Here is a 15667-nt window from a genome sequence, read left to right as displayed (position 1 = left end):
ACAAAATTACTTTGACTATGGACTGATTTTTCTTGGTTCTGGAATAACATCCACATCCATTAAATAACATCCCTTAAGCTTGTGAGGGTTGTAAGGATCAAATGACCCGTTCATTCATAGTATTTATTAAATGTGTAAATGTACCACTTGTGGAAACACTTTCTAAAGTCTGTAGGCACGGTTTTTGGAAGTTGTGATAATTCCTGCTGAAAAGTGGATAGGAATGTCAAGGAAGAGGGTGTCACTGAATGTGAGTGTTGTTTCAACAAGGTAAGGAGAGGTCGGAAGCACAGCGTGCGTGCTGCCCTGTTGAGATGAGTTTTCAGAAGAATCCATTGGATTTAGGGCTCAGGAAGTTGTTGGTTTCGACCTGGAGGAGTGGGAGCAGAAGCCGTATCAAGTGGGTTGAGTAGGTGCTGAGCAAGTGGTGAGCGTGGTTACAGGCAATGCGTCTGAGAAATGAGACTGTGAAGGGGGCAGGGGATACTAGGAGGAGAGGCGGGGGACAAAGAGTTGTTTTAAGCTGGGGGACCTGAGCACGTGTGGATGCTCGTGAGAAGGACATGTTTAGATGGAGAGGAGTGGAGAGAGTTCCTGAGAAAGGGGAGCCCGTACAGCCACAACACAAATGGAGGGTTGGGCCTTAGGAAGGGCCCCTCCTGGGACAGGAGTGATGACGAGGAGAGAGGAGGGTCTGAGGCTGGAGGGATTCTGTCAAATGGGAGAGAGAGAGAGACGCTTGTCCGGATTACTAGAGTAGGGCTCGTAGGCACATGCCAAAGGCTTGAGGGCCTGACCTGGGCCTGGCAGACAGATGTGGGGAGGCAGAGTGGCTGGTAAGCACAGCTCAAAGGAAGTAACGTTAGAACACTCTAGAAGGAAGCAAGCTAGCCAGTTGTCAGATAAAGGTCAATTCTAGCCCTTACCAATTCTAGTGGAATACGAATTCTCAACCTGAACCTTGTTTTCTTGTCCTTGGGATTTAGGTCATGTGAATATAAGATATATCTGAGGGTTTTACGGCATGTTATTATCATGATTTAATACATCCAGTAAATTATTAAGCCATTATAATGACAACAATATTTGCTTTGGAGATAAAGAAAAATTCAAGAATGTTAATAAATGGATCACTTAAGGCAAATGTTTGAACCCTTAGTTGGTCTTCTGCCTTGGCTCTTCCTGTGTATCAGCCTTTTAGCCCTTCCTTTGTTCAGAAACTAATAATTTGCACTATGATGATATTTTGCTGTTGATAATTTTCAGCTGAGACTTTATAGTTACTCTCTTTTTCACCTCCAATGTTCTTAGACTTCAGTGAACTGTTTCTGACCCTCAAAAATTAAATCTCAATGATTGGAAATATTTGTGAATTTAATGTAACTAAGAGTTTGGTAAAGTTTTCTAGCTATACTTGGACTGTTAAAAATGTAAGATACAGTATTCTCTTTTGTGAAATAGAAAGCATTTTGGATGTTGAAGGACATTATGTGGTGAGAAGTTTTCCTCCAGCAACAGTGAATCCGTCTCAAACCCTTCTGGACCCATGGGCGCATGGGTGTGTATTTAAGTGCATACATTTTCCAGGGGGGTGAAGGGAATCATGACTTCATTGAAAGAAAAGAATTGGAAAGAAAGTAATAGAAATTTGCTCAGATTTCCTTTGCAGCTCCTTCCATGTAGCTGTATTTAAAGAACTGGTGTTATCTGGGAGTTAACACACCAATCCCTTTTTAAAAGGTATGTTCAGACACGCTCCCCAAATAAAAAGGGGACGGTGGTGATAAAGTTACAAGTTGTAGACTAATGAGGTCATTCTTTATTTTTGAGAGCTCAAATGCGTAGTCTTTGGAAATTTTTGAAATCCTTTTAAAGTCATCTCTCTAAGGTATTTGCCAGGCCTTCTGCGCATTTACTGCCAGAATCGTCTAGATATGTGCATCGTCTAAATACAGCGTTCGAACTGTGTTGCTCCCTTTCAGGGCCGCACTTGCCAACTGTAGCTCCTGTGTTGAAAAATACTGATGATGGTAAAACTTCAATTCTTCCCAGAATTGCCGCTTGAGAAACTAGGACTTCCATTTTTGTAAGTCTTTACTTTTGTTTTTTTCCCCTTGGACGTTAGTTTTACTTGGTGAAAAGTAATTTTGCCCTCGCTGTCTTCTTTTAGGTATGTGTATGAAATATTTTAAACATTTAAGAATAGATAATAAGGATATTAGGAGGGCCATCTGGCTACGGCAGTGTAAAGAGGTCAGCCAATCCTCCCTGCAAAAAACAATATAAAACTAAAATGGTCAAAAATAACCATTTTAGCTCTTGGTAATTGGCCAAAGGCAGACAAAAACAAAAACATAAAAGGAAAATTATTGATTTTTGACCCCTAGAACTCCAGGTAAGAGCTGTTGGCACCTGTAACCTTCCTGCCCAGAGAGCTCCCCTACTCCCTAATCCCCCCAGTTTTGCTAGCACAAGTCAATCAGGAAAACCAGTGGCTTTCTGGCCTGAAGGGTGTACTCAATGACGGGGCAGTGGAGGCTGCAAAAAACATGACTTGTCACATATCAGTGGTGAACTGGGGAAGGAAGCACAGCGAAGACCCAGTGTGGCCAGCCTGAGGCTGCGATTCTGGACAGGATTAGTGGCCAACCAGCGGAAATTTAAAGGGGAGACCCTGGAACTGAGAAAGCCATGGAAGGGCCCTGGCTGATGGGAATCAGAGAGCCTGGTGGGAGGAAAAGCTTAAGCCAACGTGAGACTGGCCTTTGAGTGTTTCTCCCACACGCAGATCCACTGACCTTGGATGGAAGCAGCATGGGCTTGAGGAATTCAATGCGTACCACCGCGGCTGACCGCTAAGCCATGCAGGAGCAACCCCTGGGAAGCCAGGATAATGAAGGTGTAGTGTTGTCGGCAGCTACACTCGCTCCTGGGGTGGGGGTTGGAGGACAGATTCCTCCATTTAAATCCAATCAACTTTTCAAAAATCAGAAAAATATATCAGAATCCATAGTGCTACAAATGGAATCTAAATTATCCAAATTTCAACCAAAAATTATGAAGAAAGCAAAGAAGAAAGTGTGACGCATATGTACTCAGGATAAAAGCAGTTGAAAGAAATTGTGTAGGCCTAAAATGTTGGATTTAGCCCACCCAAACTTCAAAGCAGTGCTTGTAAGTGCAAAAATTAAAGCCAAGTGTATTCAAAGGACACAGAATAAATACTTGCCAGCTCATGGCCTCGCTTTATCAAATCCTAACATCATGCTGCATTTTCTAAAGAATTTTTAAAACTTTTTATTAAAGGAAATGTTGGATGTAGACACAAGAGTAACGTAATAAATCCATATACCCAGGACTAGCTTCACTGATGATCAACTCAAGTTTGATTTTCAGCTTTCATTTTATTTTGTGCCCCCACTTACTTTCCTTTTTTAGTTTGAAAGCGTTTCACACCACGTCTTAAAACTGTAATAAATAAGGAGCCAACCTCGTTCTTTTTTGCTGGACGATAGAGATGATCAAATAACGTATGCCTCTCCTGTTCCTGCACTCTCGGGAGGGTTGTTGAAATTCGACCTTCCATCTAGAAACACAGAGAGGTTTACACAGTCTCTCCTGCATTTGGTGTTTAAAGTCCATTCTTCCGGAGCTCCCCGATGGCTTAGCAGGTTAAGCCACTGCTATGGCTCTGGTCACTGCTGTGGCGTAGTTTTGATCCCTGGCCCCGGGGAACTTCTGCCTGTCATGAGTTCGGCCCAAAAAAATGAATCCCTTCTTTTATGCAATGGATTGCTTGTAGGCAATGATGACACAATACGTGATAGTTGTATGTATTTCTTATTTTTATTTGGCAACATTAAAAGTTGACAGCATAAAATTCAACTTATGAGTTGGTTGATTTTATGAGAAGGTTGATTTTACTGGTCTGGTAAATTCAAGAATCTGGGAGCCCCTTACTTTGTGTGGACCATAAATAGCAAATAAGATAATTTGGACGACGTACTGTTATAAAGTTATAATTTACTATCGTACTATTATAATAGTAGAACATACTATTATAAAGTTGTATGAAAAATATTCAATTTGCTCCAAACCTCGATCCATTAAGTGTCAAAAAGCAAATTAGAAGAATGCCATTAGCTATTATAGCATGCAGTCCTGGGACTCCATGGCAAAGGGTGTGCTGCTCTAAAATCGTTTTACACAGTAGAGAGCCTGCATTTTACACTTGGTTATATGTTAAAAGTGAAGTCAGTTAGGACAATCCATAAGAAAAGCTCACGTGTTTTCATGATTTGCTGAATTTCCTGAGAATTTCAAGTATGTGCAAAAAACCCCTGACAGCCTTGAACACAATGACATTAAAGTCCAAGTAGAGACTGCATGTAACTAGGGAAGAAATCTTGGAGCAGAAGTTCAAAAACGTGTGTTCCAGTCCCTGGTCCCCTCTGATGATGTGATCTTGGGTAAATTCATCTCCCTGGGCCCTAGTTTTCACATTGGTAACATTAGGGGGTTAGAGTAAATGATCTATAAGGCTCAGGACTTGGTCACCTCCTCCAGGCAGTGCCCTTTTCTAACATTCCCAACACTGCTGGGGGGCATTTCCTTACACCCTCCTTTGGCTTATGCACACCTGCTCGCACTACTGACCAGTGAGTGGCTCATGGGGGAAAGAGAGACAGACGGACAGGTAGACCTAACCTTGGTTGAGAACCTCCTGTGTTACTGTGTCTAGGCACCTGCTAGCTGCTTTCTGAATATTCTCTCCTTTATAACATTGTGATATATTTTTGTTCCCATTTTGTAGCTGAAAATCTGAAACTCAGCAAAGTTAAAAAGTTGTTCAGTGTCCTGTGTTTGTTAGCCTTCTCTAGAGAAATAGAACCAATATTTTTAAAGGTTACTATATGTTTAACAGAAGCATGACAATAAGGGCAGAAACTGTGAAGGATGGAACGGGATTAAACCATCTAAATACGTAAAAATGCAAAGTGTACGCATTTCTAAAAATGTCATAAACAAGATATTAAAAGGCAAAGGACCAGCTGAGGAAAATATTTGCAATGTAAGTGACAATGGGGAAATATCTTTGCTATGGAAATAAAGATGGGAAAAGAAAGATATAACTGATGCTCCTACGGGTTTCTGGCAGACGATGCTGCCTGTCTTCTGATGACCATTCTCTGCTTTCACAGATTTCCAGGTAATTAGGTTCGTGATCTCTCAGAACATAGACTACATCTCCCAGAGTCCCTTGCAGCTAGGTGTGGCTATCCTGCTCCTGAAATACAGGTGTGGTCGTGATGTGCCCTTGTGGACCAGGACCAGATAGAGGAAGAGAGACTAGAGACTGCCAGGCAATGAGATGGAAGGAGCTTGCATCACTGGTACCTTAAAGATAGAGCTGCCATATGAGCTGGCCCTAGACCACCAACCTTCAGAGCATAGTGTGAGAATATGAATCCTTTTACCATCAAACGTAGCTGTTGAGCTATTTCTATTAAAAAACAAAAACAAAACCACAAACCACCACCTTTCAAATCCAAACCAAAAACCTTTACTAGGGTGGAATCCTTTTAACTTTTGTATTTATTCACAGGGAGTGAACTAATTACCCTGTCTTGGTGCCTGATACAATGGGAGGAGATGGGGTTGGGGAAATACCCCGTAAGGAGATGAACAGAGTAAGACAGAAGTCAGAGATGGTGAGAGACATTGGACAGTCTTGTGCAAAATGATGACAGGGTGAAGGACCTATGTCCTATAGTAGCTATGGAACCAGTGACTGTTCCCAGGACAAGAGGGTAGTGAGAAAGAGTAGAAAGACCAGACCTCACTTTGGGGGACCTTTTGGTTATTAGGGAGGAAGATTAAAAAAGCAGGGGCTGGAGCAAACATAGCCAGAGTCACATGGGGAAAACCAGGGTAACTTGAGTCGTGGACCCAAGAGAGAAGACGGGTCATCAACGGTCAAACACTTCAAAGAGACAAAGGGACTGTTAGACTGGAGGAAATATCATCATGTTTCGCCATGAGGTCCCTAGATACTTAAGGGGGAATGGCGGGGACATTTCAGTGGGATTAAGGGGTGAGGAGGTGACTGACACAGACTAGATGTAGGATGGCGATAAGAGGAGAAAACTGAAGCCACTGGATTATCAGGACAACAATTTCCCGCCTCTCCAGGTAGGAGGACCTGTAGATGGAGCTGCTTGCAGCCCCATACCCTACTTAGGTGTTGGCTGTCATTTGTTTTCAGATAGTTTGGATAATAGAAGAAGTGAAAGGCTTTAGTAGTGCTAAGAAAATAGAGAAGATAGTGATGAGGGGCCCGTGGAATTCTGGAGTGTTCCTGGGGAGCTAGGAGGAGGGGAAGGAACCAGCCCTGTAAGCAGTAAGTCAGGGAAAGCAAAGTTTGGTCAACTGGAGGCAACGAGGGTTCTGGAACAGAGTAGGCTTGATTTGAATGTTTATTGGACAGTTTATTGTCTGTGTGGCTCTGATTTCTCTGGGTCTGCTTCTTCATCGGCTAAATGGAGAGATTCCTAGTTGGCAGAGTTACTGTGGGGGTCAAAGGAAAGGGTGAGTCTAGCACAACCATAGACACTTAATAATGTTCCCTTCTCAGAGTTCCCATCGTGGTGCAGAGGAAACGAATCATAGGAGGAACCATGAGGGTGCAGGTTCGATCCCTTGCCTCGTTCAGTGGGTTAAGGATCCGGCCGGCATTGCCATGAGCTGTGGTGTAGGTTGCAGACGAGGCTTGGATCTGGCATTGCTGTGGCTCTGGCGTAGGCTGGCAGCTATAGCTCTGATTAGACCCCTAGCCTGGGAACCTCCATATGCCGTGGGTACAGCCCTAAAAAAATAAAGGTTTTTTTTTTTTTTTTTAAAGTCCCCTTCTGTGTTTTGCATTTTCACTTAGAAAAGCATTGCTATGTAGTTATTTTTGGACAGTGAAAAAATAAATGGTTTAATTCCCCCCCTCAATTTGAAGCCTCATCTTAAAAAAAAAAAAAAAAAAAAGGCACTCTGAGCAAATTGAACTTCGTTGGAAAGTCTCATTCAGCCAGTGGCAACGTCTTACATTTATACTACAGTTTATGTTTTGTAAGTCGTTCTGTAGTGGTGATGTATTTGATTCTGATGATAAAAGGCAGGGCAGAGGTTGAGATTTTTATTTTGATTCTGATGATAAAAGGCAGGGCAGAGATTGAGATTTTTATTTTGAAATTAAACAAACAAACAAACAAACCAGGAGTTCCCGCTGTGGTGCGGTGAGTTAAGAATCTGATGGCAATGGCCTGATTCGCTGCAGAGGTGTGGCTCAAACCCTAGTCTGGCACAGTGAGTTAAAGGATCTGGCGTTGTCACAGCTGCAGCACAGGTCGCAGCTGTGGCTCAGATTCAGTCCCTGACCTGGGAACTTCCATATGCTGTGGGTTCAGCCATAAAATAAAAAACAAAAACAAAAGCAAAAACAATGCAAAATCCAACACTTAGGAAAGGAAGTGATGAGAAAGCAATCAGACTCAGTTAGCAGTTCATGCTCAGTAAATCTCATTTTCTTTTTAAAAACAGAATTGCTAGATCAGGAAGTGTGATAAAAACGTGCATTTTGATGTTATCAGGACATCCAACCGTCTCTTATCCAGTGTTTGCGGACAAGATGGAGAAATTCAAGCTGAGTGAGAAGTGTTGGAGGCTCCCCAAATTAGATAATCAGCCATGGCCCAAAATGTTGAAGAAAGAGAAGCAGATCAGTCCCAACCTGGACAGGGCACTTTGCTCCAGAGCCGGTCCTAGTAAATTTTTTTGTTGATAGTGCTGATAAAGTCACAGAAGCCTTGGTCATCACATCCGTAGTGGTCAAAACCAGAAGTGACAACTATATAATTAATAATTAGAAGGGATAATTTATATTGAACAGTGGACAAAAATGTAATAGAGATGCATCCCAAACCTGTTCTTCCTTAAAAAGTATTAGCCAAGAGTTCCCGTCGTGGCGCAGTGGTTAATGAATCCAAATGGGAACCATGAGGTTGCGGTTTCCATCCCTGGCCTTGCTTAGTGGGTTAAGGATCTGGTATTGCCGTGAGCTGTGGTGTAGGTCGCAGACATGGCTCAGATCCTGTGTTGCTGTGGCTCTGACGTGGGCTGGTGGCTACAGCTCCGATTAGACCCTTAGCCTGGGAACCTCCATATGCCACAGGAGCGGCCCAAGAAATGGCAAAAAGACAAAAAAACAAAAGAAAAAAAAAAAGTTTAGCCATCCAAATGTGGGGTGGAAGAGACGGCATTTAGCAGTCTGTGTCTATGGGTTGTTTTCACTGGTGCAGGACCAGTGCAAACCAAGAGGTGATGGATCAGGCTGCAGCAGGATCACATGACACACAAGGAAATATTGGAAGAATGGGGTGTTCCACCCGGGGAAAGGACCCTCAGTCTGGGCAAGAGGTGGAATGGTTTTCAGGAAAAGAAGCTGGTTATGAAGAAGAGGGAATAGGCTGTGGCTGCACAGGGGAGAATTAGGATCCATGGAAGTTAGTTCTATATAGGCAAGCAGATTTGGATTCAATGCAAGACAGAACTTTCTAATAATTTGAGCTGCTCAACAGTGAGCAGGACTATTTTGCCCACTACAGTGGATAATGTACCAGTTATTAAAGATATTTTGGAGAGGAGTGTGTAGGGGTAGGAATTTAGACACAATGACAGTCATGAGGATAACTAATTTTATTTCATTCCCACCACCATCCTGGGAGACAAATCGTATTTCCATTGTGCAGATGAGGAAACCGAGATGTCCAGAGGTTTAGTGACTTGCCCAAGGTCATGCAATAGGCAAAATCAAGACGCAGACTTTTATTAGAACTCTTCTTCTGTCTCCTCTTCCAACCCTGCAAGTTTAAGGTAGGAACAGTCTCTGGCCCAAGATGGGTCTCTGGACAGTTTTGCTTTCAAGACTCTCCATTTGTTCATGTGGAGAACAATTCTATTGATTTCCTCTGCCTCCTTATCCTTCAGAAAGGTTGGTGGTAGAAGGGAGGTAATGGACCACGTCATTTAAAACTCTTTCCAGCCCACCAAAAAGCTCTACATGGATAGAGTATATCATTAAATGAAACTAGGAGTTCCCGTTGTGGCGGAGTGGTTAACGAATCCGACTAGGAACCATGAGGTTTTGGGTTCGACCCCTGGCCTTGCTCAGTGCATTAAGGATCCGGTGCTGCCGTGAGCTGTGGTGTAGGTTGCAGAGGCAGCTCGGATCTGGCATTGCTGTGTCTGTGGTGTAGGCTGGTACCTGTAGCTTCGATCCGACCCCTAGCCTGGGAACCTCTGTATGCTGCGGGAGCGGCCCTAGAAAAGGCAAAAAGACCAAAAAAAAAAAAAAAAAAAAAACTATAATAGGTACAAAATATGGTGCATGGTACCCAATTCAAATTATAGCAAAAGGTAGGCAGGGAAAGGCTAATTTTCCTCTTACATTTCTTCCCCATCTGCCTACCCAGTTTCCTCCCTAGGAGACAAACAATGCTAACAGTTTCTCCTCTATCCTTTTGTAAGTCTTTTCTATACATGCACAAGCAAGAAGTTGCATATATATATTTTTTTTTCTCAAATGGTGGCATGCTTTACACACAGTTCTACAACTTCCTTTTACACTTATTAATATATTAGTTTCATCCATGTGAAATTACCACTATCCTACCATTTTGACCTACAAAACGTATTGGAAATCTTTCAATATCAGTGCACAAGGAATTGCTTCAGTCTTTTTTTTTTTTAATACAGCATAACATACATAAGATTCCACAGGTCCTACGTGTACCTGTGGAACCAGCACCGAGATGAATAATGAGACTTCTCAGCACCCAGAGGTCCCTTGTGGCCCCTTCGCGTCATTTGGAATCTATACCAAGGGGGTCATCCAGTGTGTACGCTCATGTGGCTCTCTTTCTTTTTTCTGTTTACAGCTACACCTGTGGCACATGGAAGTTTCCAGGCTAGGGGTTGAATTGGAGCTGCCGCTGCCAGCCTACAGTGCAGCCACAGCAAAGCCAGATCTGAGCTGCATCTGTGACCTAGGCCATAGCTTGTGGCAACGCCAGATCCTTAACCTACTGAGTGAGGCCAGGCATCAAACCTGCGTCCTCATGGGTGCTAATCGGGTTCTTAACCTGGACAACTCCCTGCGGCCACCTTTTAACTCGGTTTGTTTAACCCTATTGATGCGTAATTGATGGATGATAAGGCTCTTTATACACGTGTTGCTATCGCAGGCAACGGGAGCAAAGAACGACCTTGTAAAGAGAATGTATTCTTAAAATGCATTATTATGGGAAATGTCCAATGCATCCAAAGTAAATAGAACACTGTAATGGGTACTTAGCTTCAACAGCTATCAACATTCTGCCATTCTTTTTAAATGTACATTTAGAATAGGATTCCATTTAGTTACCCCCCCCCATGCCCTTTAAGAAGGCTAAACACATAGTCTTTGGTGTCTCAGCTGTATCAATGAATAGCTGTGTGACTATGGGGAAGTTACCTCTCTTACTCCATTACAAGGGAGGTAATAATGGCTACTGCACAGTTTTGATGCGGAGAAAGGACCTCGTCAGTCCTCTCCCAGCCACGGGTAGAGCTATTTTGAGGGGCTCAAGGGAAGAGGCAGGTAGGGAAGGAGGGACGTGGACTATTGTCAATCTATTTTTGTCTTTTAAAGAATAGTGTCTTTGGTAAGATTTCATTTGATAAAAAGAAGTCTAATGCTAAAGAGAAAAGGAAAAAGGAAACAAGAAAAAGAAAGACAAAGATAGTTTGAAACCACCAATGCAATGAATGTAGAGGACGGAGCACAGTGCTTTTATTATTACCCCTCATTCTGCTTTCTCAAATTAACCTTTTGTCTTTTTCTTTTTTGTCTTTTTAGGGCCACACCTGGGGCATAAGAAGTTCCCAGGCTAAAGGTCAAATCAGAGCTACAGCTGCCAGCCTACATCACAGCCACAGAAGGCCAGATCCGAGCCGTGTCTGCAACCTACACCACAGCTCACAGCAGCGCTGGATCCTTAACCCACTCAGCAAGGCCAGGGATCGAACCTGCATCCTCATGGATACTAGTCAGCTTTTTTTTCTTTTCTTTTCTTTTTTTTTTTTTTTAACGCTGAGCTACCTCAGGAACTCCCCTTTTGTCTTTTCAAATCAACTTGTAATTTGTTAAAATCACTGTCAAGCCAAGGGTCAGGGTTTTTTTTTTTTTTAATTCAAAATGTTTTTCCACTTTATTGGGCTATAACTGACATATAACATTGTGTTAGTTTAAGGTGTATACCGCGTTAATGCGTGATTGCCTACACCGAGGCTTTTTAATTGAAGCAAGAACGTGCTCCCTGAGCATCCGGGGCTGAGGGCGGGGCCGGGCGAGTTCTCTCCAAGGTTTGCATTGCTCAAGCCCACGTCTTGAATTGGTGTCAGCCAGTTTCCATCCTCCTCCTCCCTCCCACCCGCTCCGGTTCCCACCCCTTCTGGAGACGCGTGAGCCTCCTGCCGCTCACCCCAAGCCTCTGCTGCGCTGGGTCTGGTTTCCCACGAAGTCAAAAGACTCTAGTCCCTGTTGCTGTTGGTCGGGAGTTCAAGTTGTGCCTGTCCCAGAGGGGAATAACTTTCCAGGGTGTCCCAAGGCCAGGACGAAGCCCCGCCCCCGCCTTGGCCCCCCGCCCAGCCCTGGGACGTCCTCCCAGGGTGGGAAGTAAAGGGTCGACGCGCCCTCCCAGCCCCCCACCCCACCCTCGTGCACTTGCGGGCCAATCGTCTCCGGTAGAGATGCCGGGAGCCCAAGTGCGGCTGCTCCGCCGCCCCGGGAAGGGCTCGCCTCCCAGCGCTGAGCACTGGGTCCTGGCAGACGCCCCAAGATTGTTGTGAGGAGTCTCGCCAGTTGGTGAGCGCTGTAATCTGAACCAGCTGCGTCCAGACTGAGGCCCCATTTGCATTGTTTAACATACTTAGAAAATGAAGTGTTCATTTTTAACATTCCTCCTCCAATTGGTTTAATGCTGAATTACTGAAGAGGGCTAAGCAAAACCAGGTGCTTTCCCTGTCGTCTCTCCAGTGGTTCGGAGAACCCAGGCTCTCCCCTTGTCCTCTCCACGACTTGCTCGGCCCCCCCGGAATAAAAATAGCGGCGAGCCCCACAGGCCCAGAGGAGGCCCAAGTTCACGAACTGCTCCGAGGGTCCCGTGCGCGGAGAGCTCTCCCTCTCTGCCCCCCGCTGCTCCTGCCCACGCGTCTTGGACATGCCAGGATTAAAAAGGTACGTTCTCTGCTCCGGACTTTTCCTCCAGGGTCTGGAAACCTTACTGAAATCCCGATGGGTGGAAAATGGCTATGGCCGTGATTCAGGCTGTGTCAGGATATTGGAAAAGGCATTAGCTAGTGATGCAATGATATTGTTAATTATAAAAAGCTGCGCCTCTGTAATTTCCATCTTGAAGTCTTCTTTTGGGAGTGGGTGTTTTCTAAGGCAGTTTCAGAAGCCAGCATCCGAGAAAGGTCGGCAAAAATCTCAGAGTTTGATTCTCCTCTTTCTTTTCCGAGAGGGCAGCAAATTTGTCTGCCGTTGAAAGTTTTTTTTTTAATATATTTTGTAATTTGAGAGATCAATTACTAGTTCACTAGCAATTATTTTGCTGCATCGGCTGTTGGACAAGCGAACGAGCCAGCTGCACATCCTGGGGCTGGATTTGCTCTATGTCTGTGTGGGATTCACAAAGGGCATATGAGACCCAGAAGTCTGGAGCCAATGAAAAGTGGGAACTGCAGACAGAAATGCATGTAAGCAAACATTTTGCTCTTCTTTAAGGAAATTGCAACTCCAGTCAAGTGATCCTTAAAGCTTGAAGGACTTTAGATTACATCGGCACGGTTTTTATCCAGTGAGCTCTTGAATATGCAGCTGCTTTAGATAGATTACGTGTGTATGTGTGTGTGTGTGTGTGTGTGTGTGTGTGCTGGAAACGAACTTGTAATCATGTCATCCTGAATGGGGGACCAGCACTTCTCTGACACTCAGCCCTGAGTTACATTTGGTCCCCTTAGCTTTCCTCCCAGTTGAGAATGGTGTACGAAATACGCAGACTCACCTGCTCTCAAAAGTTCTGAGGACCAGGTATGAGCATCACAGGATTCTCCAATGTTCCTGTAGTTAATTTATTTTGGAGGTTTTTTTTTTTAGAGTTTTTCATGTCAAGGTGCAACTGTTTGTGACGCCGTGAGAATAGCAGGGCTTGGATATGATTTCATTTTTGGAAAACCATCTCAATTAGTCTGGAGCTCACTTGGCCCCCAGGACCCAGCTGTGCCTCTTCCAGGAGGCTGGGCTTGAATCTGGATTTCTCAGAGGAGACCTGTCCCTGCCCTCCAGCCAAAGGGAATGGGGGAGCTGGGGCAGGGGGAGAAATGGGGTTAGCACGCCTTTTCCACTAGCTCTTGAAAGCCCACAGCCTTCAGTCAGCCTGTTCTGTCTCCAACATAAACGAGACAGGGTTTTATAACCAACCGAAAGGAAACTTCATGTGAAGAAACAGGAAAACATTGAAATTCATAATATACAGCCTGGAAAATAAATTTGTTATTGTTCTTTCATTCCTTCCAGATATAAATCTGGCTGTTGCGAATATCAAAAAACCCTGGGATTTGGCTCTGCACTTTATAAGGTCAGCGCCGTCTCCAGCGTTCTAGAACCTGGCTCCCACAGGCACTCAGATGAACTGAAAGCTTGCGGGCTCTCGGGGTCTTTATTCTTTGGATTGAGGACTAGATGGAGGGAGCCAGGCTTGCCTCTGCTAGCACCACATCAGGGGGCCGTTTGCCCCGGATGTCACCTTAATTCTGGGGCCCTCCAAGTTCCCAGCGTGGCCGGTTCCTGTGAGCCTTGTGTCGTGGAGTGAGGGAGTTTTGTAATGCATGCAACTCTTTTTTTATGAAGGGAGGGATGGTAAAGTGGGGTGGACCTTGACAAGGACAGGCCACAGCATCCAACCCGGTCCCAGGTCTGCTGCTTTACTGAGGAAGCCTTTGAGATCGCCTCCTCCAGGAAGCCTTCCGTGTCCCTCCATTTCCTGCCCCCAGCCTGGCTCTCCTGGCCCCGGCTGAATATTTCTATCAGTGCCCTAAGCGAAGTGTGGAGACATTATCAGTTCATGTGGCTTTCCAACCAGCTCTTCAGCGCAGTGACCGGCTCATAGTTTTGTAGTTTTTCTAGAATAGAAAACTGCCTAGAGGGAATTCCCATTGTGGCTCAGAGGGTTAAGAACCTGACATCGCATCTGTGAGGATGCAGGTTTGATCCCTGTCCTTGCTCAGTGGGTTAAGGATCTGGGGTTGCTGGAATCTTGGTGTAGGTCGCAGATGTGGCTTGGATCAGTGTGGCTGTGGCTGTGGCTGCAGCTCTGATTCAAACCCTAGCCTGGGAACTTCCATTGGCCATAAAAAGAAAAAGAAAGAAAGAAAGAGGAGTTCCCGTCGTGGCGCAGTGGTTAGCGAATCTGACTAGGAACCATGAGGTTGCAGGTTCAATCCCTAGCTTCACTCAGTGGGTTAAGGATCTGGTGTTGCTGTGAGCTGTGGTATAGGTCGCAGACGTGGCTCGGATCTGGTGTAGCTGTGGCTCTGGCGTAGGCTGGCGGCTACAGCTCCGATTTGACCCCTAGCCTGAGAACTTTCATATGCTGTAGGAGTGGCCCTAGAAAAGGCAAAAAGACAAAAAATAAAATAAAATAAAATAAAATAAAATAAAGAAAGAAAGAAAAGGGGGGAGCTGCCTAGAGTCCATGACTACAAGTAGTAGTTGCTCAGGTAAATCCCTGTTGAACTTAGTAGTAATAGCACCAAATAAAGCTCTGTGTTTACATAGATTTTTAAAAAACCGTCATAGCCATTTTTTAGCTATGCCCACAGCATGCTGAATTTCCTGGGTCAGGGATTGAACCCACACCACAGCCGACAATGCCAGATTCTTAACCTGCTGAGCCACCAGGGAACTCCCACTGTAACCTTTTTAAAGTATATGGTTCAGGAATGTTAAGTGCATTCACATTGTTGTACAGTCTCCAGAACCCTTTCTGTTTTGCAAAACCGAAATTATATACCCATAAACACCCACCCCCTAGTTCCTCCTCCCCCGTCCCCCCACCCCTAACATTCACCATTTGGCTTTCTAGCTCTCTTTTTAAAATCTTTTTTAGGGCTGCCCCTGTGGCACATGGCGCTTCCCTGGCTAGGGGGCAAATTGGAGCTGCAGTTGCTGGCCTACACCACAGCCACAGCAACTCGGGATCTGAGTCGTGTCTGTGACCTACACCACAGTTCACAACAACACCGGATCTTTAACCCACTGAGCGAGGCCAGGGATCAAACCTGCGTCCTCATGGATGCTAGTTATATTTGTTTCCGTGAGCCACGATGGGAACTCCTATCTCTGCAATTTCGATTGCTCTCTGTCCCTCATATAAGTGGACTCGAACAATGTCTTTTTGTGACTGGCTTATTTCACTTAACATAATATCGTCAAGGTTTATCCCTATAGTAACATGTGTCAGAAATTCTTTCCTTTTTCCTGGTGTGTATAGCACTGGGAACTATGTCTTGTGGAGTTCCC

The 15667-nt window shown here is 44.7% G+C and overlaps 1 protein-coding gene across 3 annotated transcripts in view; it reads left to right on the top strand.

Annotated features, from left to right (window-relative positions):
• The window catches only part of FBLN5 (fibulin 5), a 102784-nt gene that overhangs the window by 2425 nt on the left and 84692 nt on the right, over positions 1 to 15667 (top strand). Inside the window, exons 1-2 of one of the 3 annotated variants that reach the window (XM_001929027.3) lie at positions 1998 to 2086; positions 12122 to 12322. In XM_001929027.3, the coding sequence (XP_001929062.1) occupies positions 12306 to 12322 (17 nt within the window). In that variant the 5' untranslated portion in view covers positions 1998 to 2086; positions 12122 to 12305. Of the gene's footprint in view, positions 1 to 1982; positions 2087 to 12121; positions 12323 to 12499; positions 12844 to 15667 lie in introns of those variants that run through there. The other 2 variants (XM_021099623.1, XM_005656447.3) reach the window with 2 other exon arrangements.

This window comes from Sus scrofa, chromosome 7 (assembly GCF_000003025.6).
Source record: "Sus scrofa isolate TJ Tabasco breed Duroc chromosome 7, Sscrofa11.1, whole genome shotgun sequence".
Taxonomy (NCBI): Eukaryota; Metazoa; Chordata; class Mammalia; order Artiodactyla; family Suidae; genus Sus; species Sus scrofa.
Note: the sequence above shows the minus strand (reverse complement) of the source record. Positions and strands in the feature narration are given on the sequence as shown.